The sequence below is a fragment of the Salvelinus namaycush genome, chromosome 21, assembly GCF_016432855.1.
Source record: "Salvelinus namaycush isolate Seneca chromosome 21, SaNama_1.0, whole genome shotgun sequence".
Lineage (NCBI taxonomy): Eukaryota > Metazoa > Chordata > Actinopteri > Salmoniformes > Salmonidae > Salvelinus > Salvelinus namaycush.
Genome location: NC_052327.1, coordinates 52,596,818 through 52,619,687, shown reverse-complemented (window position 1 = coordinate 52,619,687; position 22,870 = coordinate 52,596,818). Strand labels below are relative to the sequence as shown.

The following is a 22,870-nucleotide window of genomic DNA, read 5'->3' as shown; positions in this document are numbered from 1 at the left end:
CAACAAGCTAGTGGACGGCAGAAGAGGAGTGCTGACCGCCACCGCAGTGAGGCCCCCGTGTTTGTACCGAGGGACAGGGTCTGGCTCTCGACCCGAAACCTGCCCCTCCGCTTGCCCTGCCGGAAGCTGGGTCCGCAGTGTGTAGGGCCCTTCAAAGTCCTGAGGAGAATAAACGAGGTGTGTTATCGATTACAACTCCCTTCCTATTATCGTATTAACCCCTCGTTTCATGTGTCTCTCCTCAGGCCGGTGGTAGCTGGTCCCCTGCAGGACGGTGAGGTACCGGAGGTCCCTCCTCCCCCTCTCGACATCGAGGGGTCCCCGGCGTACAGGATAAGAGCCATTCTGGACTCAAGACGCCGGGTGAGGGGCCTGCAGTACCTCGTGGACTGGGAGGGGTACGGTCCGGAGGAGAGGTGCTGGGTACCGGTGGGGGACATTCTGGATCCATCGATGTTGAGGGATTTCCATCACCTCCATCCGGATCGCCCTGCGCCTCGCCCTCCGGGTCGTCCTCGAGGTCGGTGTCGGCGCGCTGCGGGAGCCGCGCGTCAGGGGGGGGGTACTGTAACGACTCCCACCGAAGGTGGCTCCCCTTCCTGTTCGGGTGGCGCTCGGCGGTCGTCGTCACCGGCCTACTAGCTGCTACTGACTTTTCCTCCCCCTCCCTTTTTGTTGAGTAGGTGCACCTGTTTGTGGTTAGGGTGATTTGTGGGGCTTTATTACCCAGCAGCCCGGCCTGCTGGGTGTGCGGGATTGTTGTGTGTACACTCTGTACATTCTTGTTGTGTCTGGGTATCGTGTTGGTTGGTATTTTCCGTGGTTCTCACTCGGTTTGGGGTGAAGCATTTGTTTTTTGAGTAGCGTCGTGTTTGCACCCGTGTGGGTAATTAAATTTTGAACGCTACTCTGAACTCTCTGTCTCCTGCGTTTGACTCCTGTTCATCCACTACACCTCGGGCATTACAGTGTTGGAAAGAAAGCTCTGCTGTTGGGACAGCTTTATGTAGGCCCTAAACACTTGTGGGCACTGCTTGTCGCCGTTATAGTGCAATTAATGTATTGTTTAGTGTTGTGTAGTGGCTTTGCTGGCATGCATCTAAAAAAAAAAATTGGTTGAGTTTGCCTCACCAAGATTGACATGCTAAAATCGCCAGTGTAGCAGTGTATTTTCTACTTTGCAGTAAATGTGGAACACCCTGAATTATCTTCCCACCACTGTTTGACTAAAGCCTCCAATGTTTACTATATGAGAAATGCTGATGTTATTCCACTGGTAGTTTCTACTCTCAGTGGGAAAAATATGTTTAAGCTACTATATGGCGTTTTACACTATAATTAAGGTTTCCTCATAGTCATAATCCCGTAATGGAAGGTAAATCTGTGGGTAAATATAGTCTTCAGTAAAGCCTAGAGGCTCCGCATTAAAACACCACAACACAGATGTAGAACCCAAGGGGTGGTGGGAATGGAGAGTGCCAGAAACAATAACACATTTACACACACTGACACAATCACAGACACACACACACACACACACAGGAATCAACACAAGCCGCTCCATACACACACACACACACACACACACACACACACACACACACACACACACACACACACACACACACACACACACACACACACACACACACACACACACACACACACACACAGGAATCAACACAAGCCGCTCCATACACACAAACATTCGGCAGCACAAACACACAAACACACAACATCCCTGACTGTTTTTGTTAACAGAGTGTGATGTGATGATTGCAGTCTTTTGAAGAAGCGCTAATAGACACAGAGATAAGTGGTCAGTTGTGATTGGTTGTTCGTGCTGCTCTTCACCCTTACTCACCACGTGATTGATCCTCTGCCTGGCGGGGCGGTACCCATTGGCTGGCACACAGTGCTCGGCGTGCCCGTTGCAGAGGCAGCTGCCCTTGACGATGAAGTCATAGATGGCATAATGGTTTGTGGGCAGTGTCTGGGTATCTGGGTCTTTAGACTGGCAGGGGCAAGGCTGGCGCTGCAGCAGACGCACCCGCAGGTTGGTGACCATCAACTGAGTCTGGGCTGCTGGGCCGTAGGGGTCCAGTGAGTGCCAGGGGGACAGGGCGCGATAGATCACCTAGAGAGGGGAGAAGTTCCCAGTAACAAAATCTGGCAGATCAAATCAAACTTTATTTGTCACATGTGTAGACCTTACCGTGAAATGCTTACTTACATGCCCTTAACCAACAGTGCAGTTCAAGAAGAGTTAAGAAAATATTTACCAAATAAACTAAAGTAAAAAATAATAAAAAGTAACACAATAACATAATAATGAGGCTATATGCGGGGGTAAAGGTTAGAGGTCATTTGTAAATGTAGGTAGGGGTGAAGTGACTATGCATAGATAATTAATAGTGAGTAGCAGCAGTGTACAAAACACAAGGAGGGGGAAGGGTGTTCAATGTAAATAGTCCGGTGGCCATTTGATTAATTGTTTAGCAGTCTTATGGCTTGGGGGTAGAAGCTGTTAAGGAGCCTTTTGGTCCTAGACTTGGCGCTTCGGTATCGCTTGCCGTGCAGTAGAATAGAAAACAGTCTATGACTTGGGTGACTGGTGTCTCTGACAATTTTATGGGCTTTCCTCTGACACCGCCTAGTATATAGGTCCAGGATTTTTATTTTTCACCTTTATTTAACCAGGTAGGCCAGTTGAGAACAAGTTCTCATTTACAACTGCGACCTGGCCAAGATAAAGCAAAGCAGTGCGACAAAAACAACAACACAGAGTTATACATAAACAAACGTACAGTCAATAATACAATAGAAAAATCTATGTACAGTGTGTGCAAATGTAGAAGAGTAGGGAGGTAAGGCAATAAATAGGCCATGGAGGCGAAATAATACAAATTTAGCATTAACACTGGAGTGATAGATGTGCATATGATGATGTGCAAGTAGAGATACTGGGGTGCAAAAGAGCAAGAGGATAAACAACAATATGGGGATGAGGTAGTTGGGTGTGCTATTTACAGATTGGCTGTGTACAGGTACAGTGATCGGAAAGCTGCTCTGACAGCTGATGCTTAAAGTTAGAGAGGGAGATATAAGACTCCAACTTCAGTGATTTTGCAATTCTTTCCAGTCATTGGCAGCAGAGAACTGGAAGGAAAGGCGGCCAAAGGAAGTGTTGGCTTTGGGAGTGACCAGTGAAATATACCTGCTGGAGTGCGTGCTACGGGTGGGTGATGCAATGGTGACCAGTGAGCTGAGATAAGGCAGGGTTTTACCTAGCAAAGACTTTTAGATGACCTGGAGCCAGTGGGTTTGGCAATGAATATGTAGTGAGGGCCAGCCAACGAGAGCATGCAGGTCGCAGTGGTGGGTAGTATATGAGGCTTTGGTGACAAAACGGATGGCACTGTGATAGACTGCATTCAGTTTGGATATAGTCTGAGTAGAGTGTTGGAGGTTATTTTGTAAATGATTTTGCCGAAGTCAAGAATCGATAGGAGAGTCAGTTTTACGAAGGTATGTTTGGCAGCATGAGTGAAGGAGGCTTTGTTGCGAAATAGGAAGCCAATTCTAGATTTAATTTTGGATTGGAGATGCTTAATGTGAGTCTGGAAGGAGAGTTTACAGTCTAACCAGACACCTAGGTTTTTGTAGTTGTCCCCATATTCTAAGTCAGTACCGTCCAGAGTATTGACGCTAGTGAGGGCAGCAATCAGTTGAAGAGCATGCAATTAGTTTTACTTGCATTTAAAAGCAGTTGGAGGCTTCGGAAGGAGTGTTGTAATGGCATTGAAGCTCGTTTGGAGGTTTGTTAGCACAATGTCCAAAGAAGGGCCAGATGTATACAGAATGGTGTCGTCTGTGAAGAGGTCGTCTGCGTAGAATCCCCAGCAGCAAGAGCGACATCATTTATATATACAGAGAAAAGAGTCGGCCCGAGAATTGAACCCTGTGGCACCACAATAGAGACTGCCAGAGGTCCAGACAACAGGCCCTCCAATTTGACACAGTGAACTCTATCTGAGAAGTAGTTGGTGAACCAGGCGAGGCAGTCATTTCAGAAGCCAAGTCAGTCATTTCAGAAGCCAAGGCTATTGAGTCTGCCGATAAGAATGCGGTGATTGACAGAGTCGAAAGCCTTGGCCAGGTCGATGAAGACGGCTGCACAGTACTGTCTTTTATCGATGGCGGTTATGATATCGTTTAGGACCTTGAGCGTAGCTGAGGTGCACCCATGACCACCTCAGAAACCAGATTGCATAGTGGAGAAGAAACGATGGGTTTCGAAATGGTCAGTGATCTATTTGTTAACTTGGCATTCGAAGATTTTAGAAAGGCAGGGCAGGATGGATATAGGTCTATAACAGTTTGGGTCTAGAGTGTCTCCCCCTTTGAATGGGGGGGGATGACCGCGGCAGCTTTTCAATCTTTGGGGATCTCAGACTATACGAAAGAGTGGTTGAATAGGCTAGTAATAGGGGTTGCAACAATTTCGGCAGATCATTTTAGAAAGAGAGGGTCCAGATTGTCTAGCCCAGCTGATTTGTAAGGATCCAGATTTTGCAGTTCTTTCAGAACATCAGCTGTCTGGATTTGGGTGAAGGAGAAGCAGGGGGCTTGGGCAAGTTGGGTGCTGAGATGTTGGCCGCGGTAGTTGTAGCCAGGTGGAAAGCATGGCCAGCCGTAGAAAAATGTTTATTGAAATTATCGATTATCGTAGATTTATCGGTGGTGACAATGTTTCCTATCCTCAGTGCAGTGGGCAGCTGGGAGGAGGTGCTCTTATTCTCCATGGACTTCACAGTGTCCCAAAACTTTTTGGAATTAGTGCTACAGGATGCAAATTTCTGTTTGAAAAAGCTAGGCTTAGCTTTCCTAACTGACTGAGTATATTGGTTCCTGACTTCCCTGAAAAGTTGCCTATTGCGGGGGCTATTCCATGCTAATGCAGAATGCCACAGGATGTTTTTGTGCTGGTCAAGGACAGTCTGGGGTGAACCAAGGGCAATATATGTTCTTAGTTCTACATTTTTTGAATGGGGCATGCTTATTTAAGATGGAGAGGAAATCACTTTTAAAGAGAAACCAGGCATCCTTGACTGACGGGATTTGGTCAATATCCTTCCAGGATACTCGGGCCAGGTCGATTAGAAAGGCCTGCTTGCTGAAGTGTTTTAGGGAGCGTTTGACAGTGATGAGGGGTGGTCGTTTGACCGCAGACCCATTACACACGCAGGCAATGAGGCAATGATCGCTGAGATCCTGGTAGGAGACAGCAGAGGGGTATTTAGAGGGCAAGTTGGTCAGGATGATATCTAAGAGGGTGCCCATGGTTATGGATTTAGGGTTGTACATGGTATGTTCCTTGATAATTTGTGTGAGATTGAGGGCATCTATCTTAGATTGTTATAGTTAGGGATGGAAATTTCTGGATTTTTGGCGGCCTTCCTAAGCCAGGATTCAGACACGGCTAGGACATCCGGGTTGGCGGAGTGTGCTAAAGCAGTGAATAAAACAAACTTAGGGAGGAGGCTTCTAATGTTAACATGCATGAAACCAAGGCTTTTACGGTTATAGAAGTCAACAAATGAGAGCGCCTGGGGAATGGGAGTGGAGCTAGCGCTGCAGGGCCTGGGTTAACCTCTACATCAGAGGAACAGAGGAGGAATAGGATAAGGGTACGGCTAAAGGCTATAAGAACTGGTAGTCTAGTGCGTTCGGAACAGAGAGAAAAAGGAGCAGATTTCTGGGCCCGGAAGAATGGATTCAAGGCATAATGTACAGACAAGGGTATGGTAGGATGTGAATACAGTGGAGGTAAAACCTAGGCATTGAGTGACGATGAGAGAGATATTGTCTCTAGAGGCACTATTTAGGCCAGGTGAAACATCATTTAAACCAGGTGAGGTCACCGCATGAGTGGGGGGTGGAACAAAAGGGATAGCTAAGGCATATTGAGCAGGGCTGGAGGCTCTACAGTGAAATAAGACAATCACTAGCCAAAACCTAGGCATTGAGTGACGATGAGAGAGATATTGTCTCTAGAGGCACTATTTAGGCCAGGTGAAACATCATTTAAACCAGGTGAGGTCACCGCATGAGTGGGGGGTGGAACAAAAGGGATAGCTAAGGCATATTGAGCAGGGCTGGAGGCTCTACAGTGAAATAAGACAATCACTAGCCAAAACAGCAATGGACAAGGCATATTGACGTTAGGGAGAGGCATGCGTAGCCAAGTGAGCTGGAGACACTGCGATTCAGACAGCTAGCGGGCAAGGGCTAGCAGAAGGGCCTTCTGGGGATGTCACGACGGAAGAGCCTGTTTAGACCACCTCGGACGTTTACGTTGGCAGACCAGTCGTGATGGATCGGCGGGGCTCCATGTCGGCAGTAAAAGGGTCCAGGCCAATTGGCAAAATAGGTATTGTAGCCCAAGGAATTGACTGATGGACCTCTTCAGCTAGCCGGGAGACGGGCCTAGCTCGAGGCTAGCTCCTGGCTAAGTGGTGCTTGTTTCGGGACAGAGATGTTAGCCAGGAGTAGCCACTCGGATAGCAGCTAGCTAGCTGCGATTATCCAGTGTAAAGGTTCAGAGCTTGCGGTAGGAATCCTGAGATGTGGTAGAGAAAAAGCAGTCCGAAATGCTCTGGGTTGATATCGCACTGTGCAGACTGGCAGGAATTGACCGGGCTGAGGCTGGCTGATGTCAAAGTTAACATTGATGACCGCTAGCAGTGGCTAACTGACTACTACCAAGTAGCTAGTTAGCTGGCTAGCTTCTGATGGGGGTTCCGGTTCTAAAGTGTAAAAAAAAATTGCAGATCCGTACCACTTTGGGTGAGGCGGGTTGCAGGAGAGTATGTTCAATCCGTAGATTGGAATTAAGATAAAAAATAATAATAAAAAAGATATACGAAGAAAAAGATATATACATGGGACCGGACGGGACAAGACAACAGACGTCTGACTGCTACGGATTGCAGGAAGCTTGGCCCCAGTGATGTACTGGGCCGTACGTACTACCCTCTGTAACGCCTTATGGTCAGATGCCAAGCAGTTGCCATGCCAGGCGGTGAAGCAACCGGTCAGGATGCTCTCGATGGTGCAGCTGTAGAACTTTGAGGATCGGGGGACCCATGCCAAATCTTTTCAGTCTCCTGAGGGGGAATAGGTTTTGTCGTGCCCTCTTCACGACTGTCTTGGTGTGTTCGGACCATGATAGATTGTTGGTGATGTGGACACCAAGGAACTTGAAACTCTCGACTCGCTCCACTACGACCCCGTTGATGTTAATGGGGGCCTGTTCGGCACGCCTTTTCCTGTAGTCCACGATCATCTCCTTTGTCTTGCTCACATTACGGGAGAGGTTGTTGTCCTGGCACCACACTGCCAGTTCTCTGACCTCCTCTCTATAGGCTGTCTCATCGTTGTCGGTGATCAGGCCTACCACTGTTGTGTCGTCTGCAAACTTAATCATGGTGTTGGAGTCGTGTTTGGCCATGCAGTCGTGGGTGAACAGATAGTACAAGAGGGGAGTAAGTACACACCCCTGAGGGGCCCCAGTGTTGAGGATCAGCATGGCAGATGTTTTGTTGCCTACTCTTACCACCTGAGGCGGCCCATCAGGAAGTCCAGGATCCAGTTGCAGAGGAAGGTGTTTAGTCCCAGGGTCCTTGGCTTAGTGATGAGCTTCATGGGCACTATGGTGTTGAACGCTGAGCTGTAGTCAGTGAACCGCATTCTAACATAGGTGTTGCTTTTGTCCAGGTGGGAAAGGGCAGTGTGGAGTGCGATTGAGATTGTGTCGTCTGTGGATCTGTTGGGGCAGTATGCGAATTGGAGTGGGTCGAGGGTATCTGGGAGGATGCTGTTGATGTGAGCCATGACCAGCCTTTCAAAACCGACGTAAGTGCTACAGGGAGGTAATCATTTAGGCAGGTTACCTTCGCTTCCTTGGGCACAGGGACTATGGTGGTCTGCTTGACATATGTAGGTATTACAGACTCAGTCAGGGAGAAGTTGAAAAGACACTTGCCAGCTGATTTGCGCATGCTTTGAGTACATGTCCTGGTAATCCATCTGGCCCCTTGGCTTTGTGAATGTTGACCTGTTTAAAGGCCTTGCTCACATCGGCTACCGGGAGCGTTATCACACAGTCATCCAGAACAGCTGGTGCTCTCATGCATGCTTCAGTGTTGCTTGCCTCGAAGCAAGCATAAAAAGGCATTTAGCTCATCTGGTAGCTTTGTGTCACTGGGCAGCTCGCGTCTGGGTTTCCCTTTGGAGTCCGTAATAGTTTTCAAGCAATGGATAATCCAACAAGCATCAGAACCGGTGCAGTATGATTCCATCTTAATCCTGTATTGACGCTTTGCTTGTTTGATTGTTCGTCTGAGGGCATAGTGGGATTTCTTATAGGCGTCCCGATTAGTGTCCCGCTCCTTGAAAGTGGCAACTCTAGTCTTTAGCTTGATGTGGATGTTGCCTGTAATCCATGGCTCCTGTTTGGGGTATGTACGTACAGTCACTGTGGGGACGACGTTATCGATGCACTTATTGATGAAGCCGATGACTGAGATGGTATACTCCTCAACGCCATTGGATGAATCTCAGAACATATTTCAGTCTGTGCTAGCAAAACATTCCTGTAGCGTAGCATCCACTTCATCTGACCACTTCCGTATTGAGCGAGTCACTGGTACTTCCTGCTTTAATTGCTTGTAAGCAGCAATCAGGAGGATAGAATTATGGTCAGATTTGCCAAATGGAGGGCAGGGGAGAGCTTTGTATGCATCTCTGTGTGTGGAGTAAATGTGGTCTATAGTTTTTTTCCCTCTGGTTGCACATGTGACATGCTGGTAAAAATTTGGTAAAACTGATTTAAGTTTGCCTGCATTAAAGTCCCTGGCCACTAGGAACGCTGCTTCTGGGTGAGCATTTTCTTGTTTGCTTATGGCCTTATAGATTTGGTTGAGTGTGGTCTTAGTGCCAGCATCAGTCTGTGGTGGTACAGTGCCTGGCAAAAGTATTGATCCCGCTTGGCGTTTTTCCTATTACATTGCATTACAACCTGTAATTTAAATTGATATTTGTTTGGATTTCATGTAATGGACATACACAAAATAGTCCATCTTGGTGAAGTGAAATGGAAAAAAAAATGTTTAAGTGGTGCGTGCATATGTATTCATCCCCTTTGCTATGAAGCCCCTAATAAAAGATCTGGTGCAACCAATTACCTTCAGAAGACATATAATTAGTTAAATCAAGTCCACGTGTGAAATCTAGGACAGGTACGGTCTCGCTCTCTCTCTCTCTCTCTAATCCCTGTTAGTGAGCATTTCTCCTTTGCAAAACAATCCAGCCACCTGTGGCAGCCACCTGTGGCATTTCAAGAAGCTGATTAAACAGCATGATCATTACAGAGGTGCACCTTGTGCTGGGGACAATAAAAGGACAGCCTAAAATGTGCAGTTTTGTCACACAACACAATGCCACGTCTCAAGTTTTGAAGGAGCGTGCAACTGGCATGCTGACTGCAGGAATGTCCACCAGAGCTGTTGCCAGATAATTTCATGTTAATTTCTCTGCCATAAGCATGTAACCACTCCAGCCCTGGACCTCCACATCCGGATTCTTCACATCGTCTGAGACAAGCCACCCGGACGGCTGGACCTGGCCCCCCAGTGGGTGGGCCTTTGCCCCTGCCCAGTCATGTGAAATCCATAGATTAGGTACTAATTTATTTATTTTAATTTACCTATTTTCCTTATATGAACTGTAATTCAGTAAAATCGTTGAAATTGTAGTATTTTGCATTTATATATTTTTGTTCAGTATATATATCTCATGATAAAATATTTTGAGGGGGGCATGACCTGACACAGCCCAACACACAGCATAACCTGACACAGCCCAACACATAGCATGACCTGACACAGCCCAACACACAGCATGACCTGACACAGCCCAACACACAGCATGACCTGACACAGCCCAACACACAGCATAACCTGACACAGCCCAACACACAGCATAACCTGACACAGCCCAACACACAGCATGACCTGACACAGCCCAACACACAGCATGACCTGACACAGCCCAACACACAGCATGACCTGACACAGCCCAACACACAGCATGACCTGACACAGCCCAACACACAGCATGACCTGACACAGCCCAACACACAGCATGACCTGACACTGCCCAACACACAGCATGACCTGACACAGCCCAACACACAGCATGACCTGACACTGCCCAACACACAGCATGACCTGACACAGCCCAACACTCAGCATGACCTGACACAGCCCAACACACAGCATGACCTGACACAGCCCAACACACAGCATGACCTGACACAGCCCAACACACAGCATGACCTGACACAGCCCAACACACAGCATGACCTGACACAGCCCAACACACAGCATGACCTGACACAGCCCAACACACAGCATGACCTGACACTGCCCAACACACAGCATGACCTGACACAGCCCAACACACAGCATGACCTGACACTGCCCAACACACAGCATGACCTGACACAGCCCAACACTCAGCATGACCTGACACAGCCCAACACACAGCATGACCTGACACAGCCCAACACACAGCATGACCTGACACAGCCCAACACACAGCATGACCTGACACAGCCCAACACACAGCATGACCTGACACAGCCCAACACTCAGCATGACCTGACACAGCCCAACACACAGCATGACCTGACACAGCCCAACACACAGCATGACCTGACACAGCCCAACACACAGCATGACCTGACACAGCCCAACACACAGCATGACCTGACACAGCCCAACACACAGCATGACCTGACACAGCCCAACACACAGCATGACCTGACACGGCCCAACACTCAGCATGACCTGACACAGCGTGACCTGACACAGCCCAACACACAGCATGACCTGACACAGCCCAACACACAGCATGACCTGACACAGCCCAACACTCAGCATAACCTGACACTGCCCAACACACAGCATGACCTGACACAGCCCAACACACAGCATGACCTGACACAGCCCAACACACAGCATGACCTGACACAGCCCAACACTCAGCATGACCTGACACAGCTCAACACACAGCATGACCTGACACAGCCCAACACACAGCATGACCTGACACAGCCCAAAACACAGCATGACCTGACACAGCATGACCTGACACAGCCCAACACACAGCATGACCTGACACTGCCCAACACACAGCATGACCTGACACAGCCCAACACACAGCATGACCTGACACAGGCCAACACACAGCATGACCTGACACACCCCAACACACAGCATGACCTGACACTGCCCAACACACAGCATGACCTGACACTGCCCAACACACAGCATGACCTGACACAGCCCAACACACAGCATGACCTGACACTTCCTAATACATAGCATGACCTGACACAGCCCAACACACAGCATGACCTGACACAGCCCAACACACAGCATGACCTGACACAGCCCAACACACAGCATGACCTGACACGGCCCAACACTCAGCATGACCTGACACAGCCCAACACACAGCATGACCTGACACGGCCCAACACTCAGCATGACCTGACACACCCCAACACACAGCATGACCTGACACTGCCCAACACACAGCATGACCTGACACAGCCCAACACACAGCATGACCTGACACAGCGTGACCTGACACAGCCCAACACACAGCATGACCTGACACAGCATGACCTGACACAGCCCAACACTCAGCATGACCTGACACAGCCCAACACACAGCATGACCTGACACAGCCCAACACACAGCATGACCTGACACGGCCCAACACTCAGCATGACCTGACACAGCCCAACACTCAGCATGACCTGACACAGCCCAACACTCAGCATGACCTGACACAGCCCAACACTCAGCATGACCTGACACAGCCCAACACACAGCATGACCTGACACAGCCCAACACACAGCATGACCTGACACGGCCCAACACTCAGCATGACCTGACACAGCGTGACCTGACACAGCCCAACACACAGCATGACCTGACACAGCCCAACACACAGCATGACCTGACACAGCCCAACACTCAGCATAACCTGACACAGCCCAACACACAGCATGACCTGACACAGCCCAACACACAGCATGACCTGACACAGCCCAACACACAGCATGACCTGACACAGCCCAACACTCAGCATAACCTGACACAGCTCAACACACAGCATAACCTGATAGAGCCCAACACACAGCATGACCTGACACAGCCCAACACACAGCATGACCCGACACAGCCCAACACTCAGCATGACCTGACACAGCCCAACACTCAGCATGACCTGACACTGCCCAACACACAGCATGACCTGACACAGCCCAACACACAGCATGACCTGACACAGCCCAACACTCAGCATGACCTGACACAGCCCAACACACAGCATGACCTGACACTGCCCAACACACAGCATGACCTGACACAGCCCAGCACACAGCATGACCTGACACAGCCCAACACACAGCATGACCTGACACTGCCCAACACACAGCATGACCTGACACTGCCCAACACTCAGCATGACCTGACACAGCATGACCTGACACTGCCCAACACACAGCATAACCTGACACAGCCCAACACACAGCATGACCCGACACAGCCCAACACACAGCATGACCTGACACAGCCCAACACACAGCATGACCTGACACAGCCCAACACACAGCATGACCTGACACGGCCCAACACTCAGCATGACCTGACACAGCCCAACACACAGCATGACCTGACACGGCCCAACACTCAGCATGACCTGACACACCCCAACACACAGCATGACCTGACACTGCCCAACACACAGCATGACCTGACACAGCCCAACACACAGCATGACCTGACACAGCGTGACCTGACACAGCCCAACACACAGCATGACCTGACACAGCATGACCTGACACAGCCCAACACTCAGCATGACCTGACACAGCCCAACACACAGCATGACCTGACACAGCCCAACACACAGCATGACCTGACACGGCCCAACACTCAGCATGACCTGACACAGCGTGACCTGACACAGCCCAACACACAGCATGACCTGACACAGCCCAACACTCAGCATGACCTGACACACCCCAACACACAGCATGACCTGACATTGCCCAACACAGAGCATGACCTGACACTGCCCAACACACAGCATGACCTGACACAGCCCAACACACAGCATGACCTGACACTTCCTAATACATAGCATGACCTGACACAGCCCAACACACAGCATGACCTGACACAGCCCAACACACAGCATGACCTGACACAGGCCAACACTCAGCATGACCTGACACACCCCAACACACAGCATGACCTGACACTGCCCAACACACAGCATGACCTGACACAGCCCAACACACAGCATGACCTGACACAGCGTGACCTGACACAGCCCAACACACAGCATGACCTGACACAGCATGACCTGACACAGCCCAACACTCAGCATGACCTGACACAGCCCAACACACAGCATGACCTGACACAGCCCAACACACAGCATGACCTGACACGGCCCAACACTCAGCATGACCTGTCACAGCGTGACCTGACACAGCCCAACACACAGCATGACCTGACACAGCCCAACACTCAGCATGACCTGACACAGCCCAACACACAGCATGACCTGACACAGCCCAACACACAGCATGACCTGACACGGCCCAACACTCAGCATGACCTGACACAGCGTGACCTGACACAGCCCAACACACAGCATAACCTGACACAGCTCAACACACAGCATAACCTGATAGAGCCCAACACACAGCATGACCTGACACAGCCCAACACACAGCATGACCTGACACAGCCCAACACTCAGCATAACCTGACACAGCCCAACACACAGCATGACCTGACACAGCCCAACACACAGCATGACCTGACACAGCCCAACACACAGCATGACCTGACACAGCCCAACACTCAGCATAACCTGACACAGCTCAACACACAGCATAACCTGATAGAGCCCAACACACAGCATGACCTGACACAGCCCAACACACAGCATGACCCGACACAGCCCAACACTCAGCATGACCTGACACAGCCCAACACACAGCATGACCCGACACAGCCCAACACACAGCATGACCTGACACAGCCCAACACACAGCATGACCCGACACAGCCCAACACTCAGCATGACCTGACACAGCCCAACACTCAGCATGACCTGACACTGCCCAACACACAGCATGACCTGACACAGCCCAACACACAGCATGACCTGACACAGCCCAACACACAGCATGACCTGACACGGCCCAACACTCAGCATGACCTGACACAGCCCAGCACACAGCATGACCTGACACGGCCCAACACACAGCATGACCTGACACTGCCCAACACACAGCATGACCTGACACACCCCAACACACAGCATGACCTGACACTGCCCAACACACAGCATGACCTGACACAGCCCAACACACAGCATGACCTGACACAGCGTGACCTGACACAGCCCAACACACAGCATGACCTGACACAGCATGACCTGACACAGCCCAACACTCAGCATGACCTGACACAGCCCAACACACAGCATGACCTGACACAGCCCAACACACAGCATGACCTGACACGGCCCAACACTCAGCATGACCTGACACAGCCCAACACACAGCATGACCTGACACAGCCCAACACTCAGCATGACCTGACACAGCCCAACACACAGCATGACCTGACACAGCCCAACACACAGCATGACCTGACACGGCCCAACACTCAGCATGACCTGACACAGCGTGACCTGACACAGCCCAACACACAGCATGACCTGACACAGCCCAACACTCAGCATGACCTGACACAGCCCAACACACAGCATGACCTGACACAGCCCAACACACAGCATGACCTGACACGGCCCAACACTCAGCATGACCTGACACAGCGTGACCTGACACAGCCCAACACACAGCATGACCTGACACAGCCCAACACACAGCATGACCTGACACAGCCCAACACTCAGCATAACCTGACACAGCCCAACACACAGCATGACCTGACACAGCCCAACACACAGCATGACCTGACACAGCCCAACACACAGCATGACCTGACACAGCCCAACACACAGCATGACCTGACACAGCCCAACACACAGCATAACCTGACACAGCTCAACACACAGCATAACCTGATAGAGCCCAACACACAGCATGACCTGACACAGCCCAACACACAGCATGACCCGACACAGCCCAACACTCAGCATGACCTGACACAGCCCAACACTCAGCATGACCTGACACTGCCCAACACACAGCATGACCTGACACAGCCCAACACACAGCATGACCTGACACAGCCCAACACTCAGCATGACCTGACACAGCCCAACACACAGCATGACCTGACACTGCCCAACACACAGCATGACCTGACACAGCCCAGCACACAGCATGACCTGACACAGCCCAACACTCAGCATGACCTGACACAGCCCAACACACAGCATGACCTGACACTGCCCAACACACAGCATGACCTGACACAGCCCAACACACAGCATGACCTGACACAGCCCAACACTCAGCATGACCTGACACAGCCCAACACTCAGCATGACCTGACACAGCATGACCTGACACTGCCCAACACACAGCATAACCTGACACAGCCCAACACACAGCATGACCCGACACAGCCCAACACTCAGCATGACATGACACAGCCCAACACACAGCATGACCTGACACAGCCCAACACACAGCATAACCTGATAGAGCCCAACACACAGCATGACCTGACACTGCCCAACACACAGCATGACCTGACACACCCTTTTCATATTCATGACATTTAAACGTCTCCCATCCTAACTTGGTCCAGAGCCCTATTGGAACACTACAAAATACATTCCGCTGCCTCTCTCTCTCTCTGCCATCTCTCTACCTTTCTCCCCTCTCTCTCTCTACCTTTCTTTCTCCTCTCTCTCTCTCCTCATCTCTCTCTACCTTTCTTTCTCCCCTCTCTCTCTCTGCCATCTCTCTCTACCTTTCTCCCCTCTCTCTCTCTGCCATCTCTCTCTACCTTTCTTTCTCCCCTCTCTCTCTCTCCTCATCTCTCTCTACCTTTCTTTCTCCCCTCTCTCTCTCTTATCATCTCTCTCTACCTTTCTCAAATCAAATCAAATTTTATTCTCCCCTCTCTCTCTCTGCCATCTCTCTACCTTTCTTTCTCCTCATCTCTCTCTACCTTTCTTTCTCCCCTCTCTCTCTCTGCCATCTCTCTCTACCTTTCTTTCTCCCCTCTCCTCATCTCTCTCTACCTTTCTTTTTCCTCTCTCTCTCTGCCATCTCTCTCTACCTTTCTTTCTCATCTCTCTCCTCATCTCTCTCTACCTTTCTTTTTCCTCTCTCTCTCTGCCATCTCTCTCTACCTTTCTTTCTCCCCTCTCTCTCTCTCCTCATCTCTCTCTACCTTTCTTTCTCCCCTCTCACTCTCTCTGCCATCTCTCTCTACCTTTCTTTCTCCCCTCTCTCTCTCTCCTCATCTCTCTCTACCTTTCTTTCTCCCCTCTCACTCTCTCTGCCATCTCTCTCTACCTTTCTTTCTCCCCTCTCTCTCTGCCATCTCTCTCTACATTTCTTTCTCCCCTCTCTCTCTCTGCCATCTCTCTCTACCTTTCTTTCTCCCCTCTCTCTCCTCATCTCTCTCTACCTTTCTTTCTCCCCTCTCACTCTCTCTGCCATCTCTCTCTACCTTTCTTTCTCCCCTCTCACTCTCTCTGCCATCTCTCTCTACCTTTCTTTCTCCCCTCTCTCTCTGCCATCTCTCTCTACCTTTCTTTCTCCCCTCTCTCTCCTCATCTCTCTCTACCTTTCTTTCTCCCCTCTCACTCTCTCTGCCATCTCTCTCTACCTTTCTTTCTCCCCTCTCTCTCTGCCATCTCTCTCTACCTTTCTTTCTCCCCTCTCTCTCTGCCATCTCTCTCTACCTTTCTTTCTCCCCTCTCTCTCTCTGCCATCTCTCTCTACCTTTCTTTCTCCCCTCTCTCTCTCTCTGCCATCTCTCTCTACCTTTCTTTCTCCCCTCTCTCTCTCTGCCATCTCTCTCTACCTTTCTTTCTCCCCTCTCTCTCTCTCTGCCATCTCTCTCTACCTTTCTTTCTCCCCTCTCTCTCTGCCATCTCTCTCTACCTTTCTTTCTCCCCTCTCTCTCTCTGCCATCTCTCTCTACCTTTCTTTCTCCCCTCTCTCTCTCTTATCATCTCATCTATTTGAGTCCCACAATCAGGCCAACATGATTTAGGGCTTCCAACCCCTTTTAAACATTGTGTGTTTGAGCTACATATTTTTGTGCAAAATTAACATCCGCTGAGCTAGAGCGGTGTTTGTGAGACACGGGCGGATCGTGAAAACGGTTCTTCTTATAAAAAGTAATGTAAAGTCTGAATGGTTTGAGCTATAAACTATTATGACCCCACGAATGTGCACATGTAATCTGTTTTGCTCTATGACACTCACAGGCCCACACTAAATCCCAGGACATAGTGTCTATAATACTGTAAGGGGTTATTCAACAGAACATCATAGAAAATCCCAGGACATAGTGTCTATAATACTGTAAGGGGTTCTTCTACATAGAAGATCATAGTAAATCCCAGGTCATAGTGTCTATAATACTGTAATGGGTTCTTCTACATAGAAGATCATAGTAAATCCCAGGTCATAGTGTCTATAATACTGTAAAGGGTTCTTCTACATAGAAGACCATAGTAAATCCCAGGACATAGTGTCTATAATACTGTAAGGGGTTCTTCTACATAGAAGACCATAGTAAATCCCAGGACATAGTGTCTATAATACTGTAAGGGGCTCTTCTATATAGAAGATCATAGTAAATCCCAGGACATAGTGTCTATAATACTGTAAGGGGGTCTTCTATATAGAAGATCATAGTAAATCCCAGGACATAGTGTCTATAATACTGTAAGGGGCTCTTCTATATAGAAGATCATAGTAAATCCCAGGACATAGTGTCTATAATACTGTAAGGGGCTCTTCTATATAGAAGATCATAGTAAATCCCAGGACATAGTGTCTATAATACTGTAAGGGGCTCTTCTATATAGAAGATCATAGGAAATCCCAGGACATAGTGTCTATAATACTGTAAGGGGTTCTTCTACATAGAAGATCATAGTAAATCCCAGGACATAGTGTCTATAATACTGTAAGGGGTTCTTCTACATAGAAGACCATAGGAAATCCCAGGTCATAGTGTCTATAATACTGTAAGGGTTAATCTACATAGAAGATCATAGTAAATCCCAGGTCATAGTGTCTATAATACTGTAAGGGTTAATCTACATAGAAGACCATAGTAAATCCCAGGACATAGTGTCTATAATACTGTAATGGGTTCTTCTACGTAGAAGATCATAGTAAATCCCAGGACATAGTGTCTATAATACTGTAAGGGGTTCTTCTACATAGAAGATCATAGTAAATCCCAGGACATAGTGTCTATAATACTGTAATGGGTTCTTCTACATAGAAGATCATAGGAAATCCCAGGACATAGTGTCTATAATACAGGAAGGGGTTCTTCTAGATAGAAGACAGGAAATCCCAGGACATAGTGTCTATAATACAGGAAGGGGTTCTTCTAGATAGAAGACAGGAAATCCCAGGACATAGTGTCTATAATACAGGAAGGGGTTCTTCTAGATAGAAGACAGGAAATCCCAGGACATAGTGTCTATAATACAGGAATGGGTTCTTCTACGTAGAAGACCATAGTAAATCCCAGGACATAGTGTCTATAATACTGTAATGGGTTCTTCTACATAGAACACCATAGGAAATCCCAGGACATAGTGTCTATAATACTGTAAGGGGTTCTTCTACATAGAAGATCATAGGAAATCCCAGGACATAGTGTCTATAATACTGTAATGGGTTCTTCTACGTAGAAGACCATAGGAAATCCCAGGACATAGTGTCTATAATACTGTAAGGGGTTCTTCTACATAGAACACCATAGGAAATCCCAGGACATAGTATCTATAATACTGTAATAAGCTCACATAGTTATTGTCACAAACTCCAAACAGTTGACACTGACTAGTTGGATATTCATTTTCCCACTGAACAAACCATTTCTGTACTTACAGAATTCTCATAAAAACATTTGTTATTAGGTTTTTCTTGGCAGACCTTATTCTATTATTGACATTTGTTAATAAAACTCATCAATACAACTGTTTATGTCAAATAGTTTTGTGTTCTACTTGTAGCCCTGGCTGGCCTGAAAATAAAATGGTAAAACACTTCATTGTGAGGCAAAATATAACAGCTGGACATGCAGATACATTGAAGTAGTGAAAAAAAAAACAGATTTTTTTGCTGGGAGTCCCTAGGACTGATGAGGAATGAAAATCATGATGCTCATGAATAAACCAACAATGCCTGTTGCTCTCTGGCTCAAACTTTCCTCTGTCCGATGACACGGCACGTCTAAAAAGGCCTCAGGGAGCAACATCAGAGGAATAAGGTGAACATTGATATTCTATTGATGCATGGATGTCGTCATGGGCTTTGTGCAGCTGAGAAATGCGATCTGAAAAGCCTCAGTTCAGATCTGTTTACTTTAAACACACAGCTTAGTCTGTTTGTTCAACGCTTGTCCCACACCCACACACACCCACACACACCCACACACACAACAGCAATGATGTATTTGAGCACCACAGCAAACAATTAGATACCACAGATGTTATGCATTACCGCTGTGAAGCATTGAGATTGTTTGACACGTTGTTTTGAACGGGCCACTTTGAAATCTGTCTCAGCTCGGTTCTATTCAACCCCCTGTGTCCTGTCCTCCATCTTCCCTGCAACCACAACGCCCAGCTGGATGTTGCCTTCACCTGTGTCCAAAGGCTGTGTGTCTGGGCTCTCAACAATCTTAGTAGCCACAAGGAACTTAAGCTAAGCTTGAAACAGGTGTTAGACAGTCAGAAGTGGTATAGGTCTCTGCCTTATGTGTCAGCAGGCATGAAGAGGATAGGTAAGTGCAATCAGAGACCCCACAATACACAACTCTAACCTCTCCTCGGGTACATGGGAACGCTCCTGAGTATTTGGAGGTGCAGGCCGCCCCGCTCTCTCCTTTCTCCTTCACACGAGCCTCCTCTGCCAGGCCGAAGGTGTCCTCACAGTCCATCGCAAAGTACCTGGGTAGAAAACAATACATCCATCAATAAGATGTGTATTTGACCCCAGAGGTTAATACATCAATTAAAACAGTCATTTCCAAAGTGGTCCTCGATGGTACCTGAGGGTCTTCCAGGTCCTCCCGTGGTCCTGAGAACGCTCCAGCAACATAGCGGCGGGCCGGGGGGAGCGGAACACCAGGATCAGATGCGTCAAGTAGAACTCTGTCTCCAGGTTTAGTTGGAGGGTTTCTGTCTCCGCCCCCTCGGCAGACTGCCACCAGGTATCTGGGTATCGGAATGAGGAATCGGTCATGGCAGAGGCCAGGTGAGCCTGGTGGGGGAGAGCTGCGTTGCACTTGCTGCATTTGGGTGCAGCTGGACAGGAAGTGTCTCTGTGGAAGGAAGGGGTAGAACTAAACATCTGCTGGTAGGAGCAGTAGGGCTCAGTGGAGTTAGCTCCACACACAGACTGGGTGAGTAGTCCTCGGCCCAAGGCGAGGTTCCCCATGGGAGGGTTACAGGCCCGACCAGCACAGCGGCTCTGGGTCTCTGAGACTGGACCTGAAGAGCTGGAAGGACCTGGGGGGATAGAGAGAGAGAGAATATATTTTTAGGGGATAACTGTATTTGTATTTAACACAAAATTCACTGTTCCAATTTAAATGAATCTTCACAGATTACGATACCAGCTTAATTAGCCAAAACAATACCCAATATTACATTGTCATTTTAAAATGATCTATTGGACAGACATTAAAGCGTTTTTTAGATGGGAGAGATGCAAGATAGCCAACAAACATTTCAAAGCAACATACTCTACGCTATAATCAAAATCATCCTCAATGCCTGCATCTGCACTTGGACAGACTCGCGCTAAAGTTTGCGAGTACCATCTCAATCCAAGACCGCACAAGGATGAGAAAAAAATTAACTTTACTATTCCTTTACTTACCAGCCAATAGAAACGGAGACGCACAAAGAGCAATCACGACAAGTAAAGACCATCGTCTCATCTTGAACATCCTTGAAGACTGTTCTAGAACATATTGAGACAGTCAGGTAGCCTAGCTGCTTCTTGTGTGAACAGTTGAGAGAGAACAGCGATGAAGGTCTGTTTTTATAGTGGCAACAAGTGAAGGCACGTTTCCTCAAGACGATTGACTTTAGCCAAGTGAGCTGTCTCCGAAGCGGCACGACGCTTCCAATATTAACAAACCGAAACGATAATTAGTCCTATTGAAGAATAAAACACTCACTATCGATTAGATGTCGATCATAAACGATGTCTGCTACCTATCGAATATCATTCAGTTATAAATAAATCATCACTGTGCATTAATCTAGGCTAACAGGTACGCGTCACCGTCTTCAGGCTTGTTAAAGTGTCCAATATCGTTTGTAAAAGGTTGAGCATTCCTGAGTACTCAAATACATCATCGATGTTTGAAAAAAAAAATATACATGTGGAAAGGTTGAAAGCCTAGGCATTTAATAGTCTTTCCCAACAACTGTATGGTTCTTTTACAAATGCTAACCTTATCCCCTCCCTCAGCCCTTTAAATATGGTTAAATCTCAAATGGCACCCTATTCTCTCTTGTCAAAAGTATAGCGCACTATAGGGAATAGGGTGCCATTTGGGAATTTCCCTACTTAGACCCCCTTGACTTGTTCCACATTTTGTTACGTTACAACCTTATCCTAAAATTGATTAAATTATTATTTTCCTTCATCGATCTACACACAATACCCCATAATGACAAAGTATTTTTTTTGCTAATTTATTAAAAATAAAATATGACATATACATTAGTATTCAGACCCTTTAATCAGTACTTTGTTGAAGCACCTTTGGTAGCAATTACAGTCTTGAGTCTTTTTGGGTATGACGCTACAAGCTTGGCACACCTGTATTTGGGGAGTTTCTCCCAATATTCTTAGCAGATCCTCGCAAGCTCTGTCAGGTTGGATGGGGAGCGTCTCTGCACAGCTATTTTCAAGTCTCTCCAGAGATGTTAGATCGGGTTCAAGTCCAGGCTCTGGCTGAGCCACTCCTGGACATTCAGAGACTTGTCCCGAAGCCACTCCTGCGTTGTCTTGGCTGTGTGCTTAGGGTCGTTGTCCTGTTGGAAGGTGAACTTTAGCCCCAGTCTGAGGTCCTGAGCACTCTACAGCAGGTTTTCATCAAGGATTTCTCTGTACTTTGCTCCATTCATCTTTCTCTTGATCCTGACTGGACTCCCAGTCCCTGCCGCTGAAAAACATCCCCACAGCATGATGCTGCCACCGCCATGCTTCACCTTAGGGATGGTGCCAGGTTTCTTCCAGACGTGACGCTTGGCATTCAGGCCAAAGAGTTCAATCTTGGTTTCATCAGACCAGAGAATCTTGTTTATCATGCTCTGAGAGTCTTTGGGTGCCTTTTGGCACTCCAAGTGGGCTGTCATGTGCCTTTTACTGAGTAGTGGCTTCCGTCTGTCCACTCTACCATAAAGGCCTGATTGGTGGAGTGCTGCAGAGAGGGTTGTACTTCTGATAGTTTATCCCATCTCCACAGAGGAACTCTAGAGCTCTGTCAGAGTGACCAGCGGTCACCTCC

The 22,870-nt window shown here is 48.2% G+C and overlaps 1 protein-coding gene across 1 annotated transcript in view; it reads right to left on the bottom strand.

Moving 5' to 3' along the window:
* Positions 1 to 20,808, bottom strand: part of LOC120065969 (netrin-4-like) — a 42,653-nt gene extending 21,845 nt beyond the window's left edge. Inside the window, exons 1-3 of the mRNA XM_039017008.1 lie at positions 20,393 to 20,808; positions 20,165 to 20,291; positions 1,865 to 2,137 (exon numbers count right to left, since the gene is read on the bottom strand). Of these exons, the coding sequence (XP_038872936.1) occupies positions 1,865 to 2,137; positions 20,165 to 20,291; positions 20,393 to 20,781 (789 nt within the window). The 5' untranslated portion in view covers positions 20,782 to 20,808. The remainder of the gene's footprint in view (positions 1 to 1,864; positions 2,138 to 20,164; positions 20,292 to 20,392) is intronic.
* Positions 20,809 to 22,870: the final 2,062 nt, after the last annotated feature.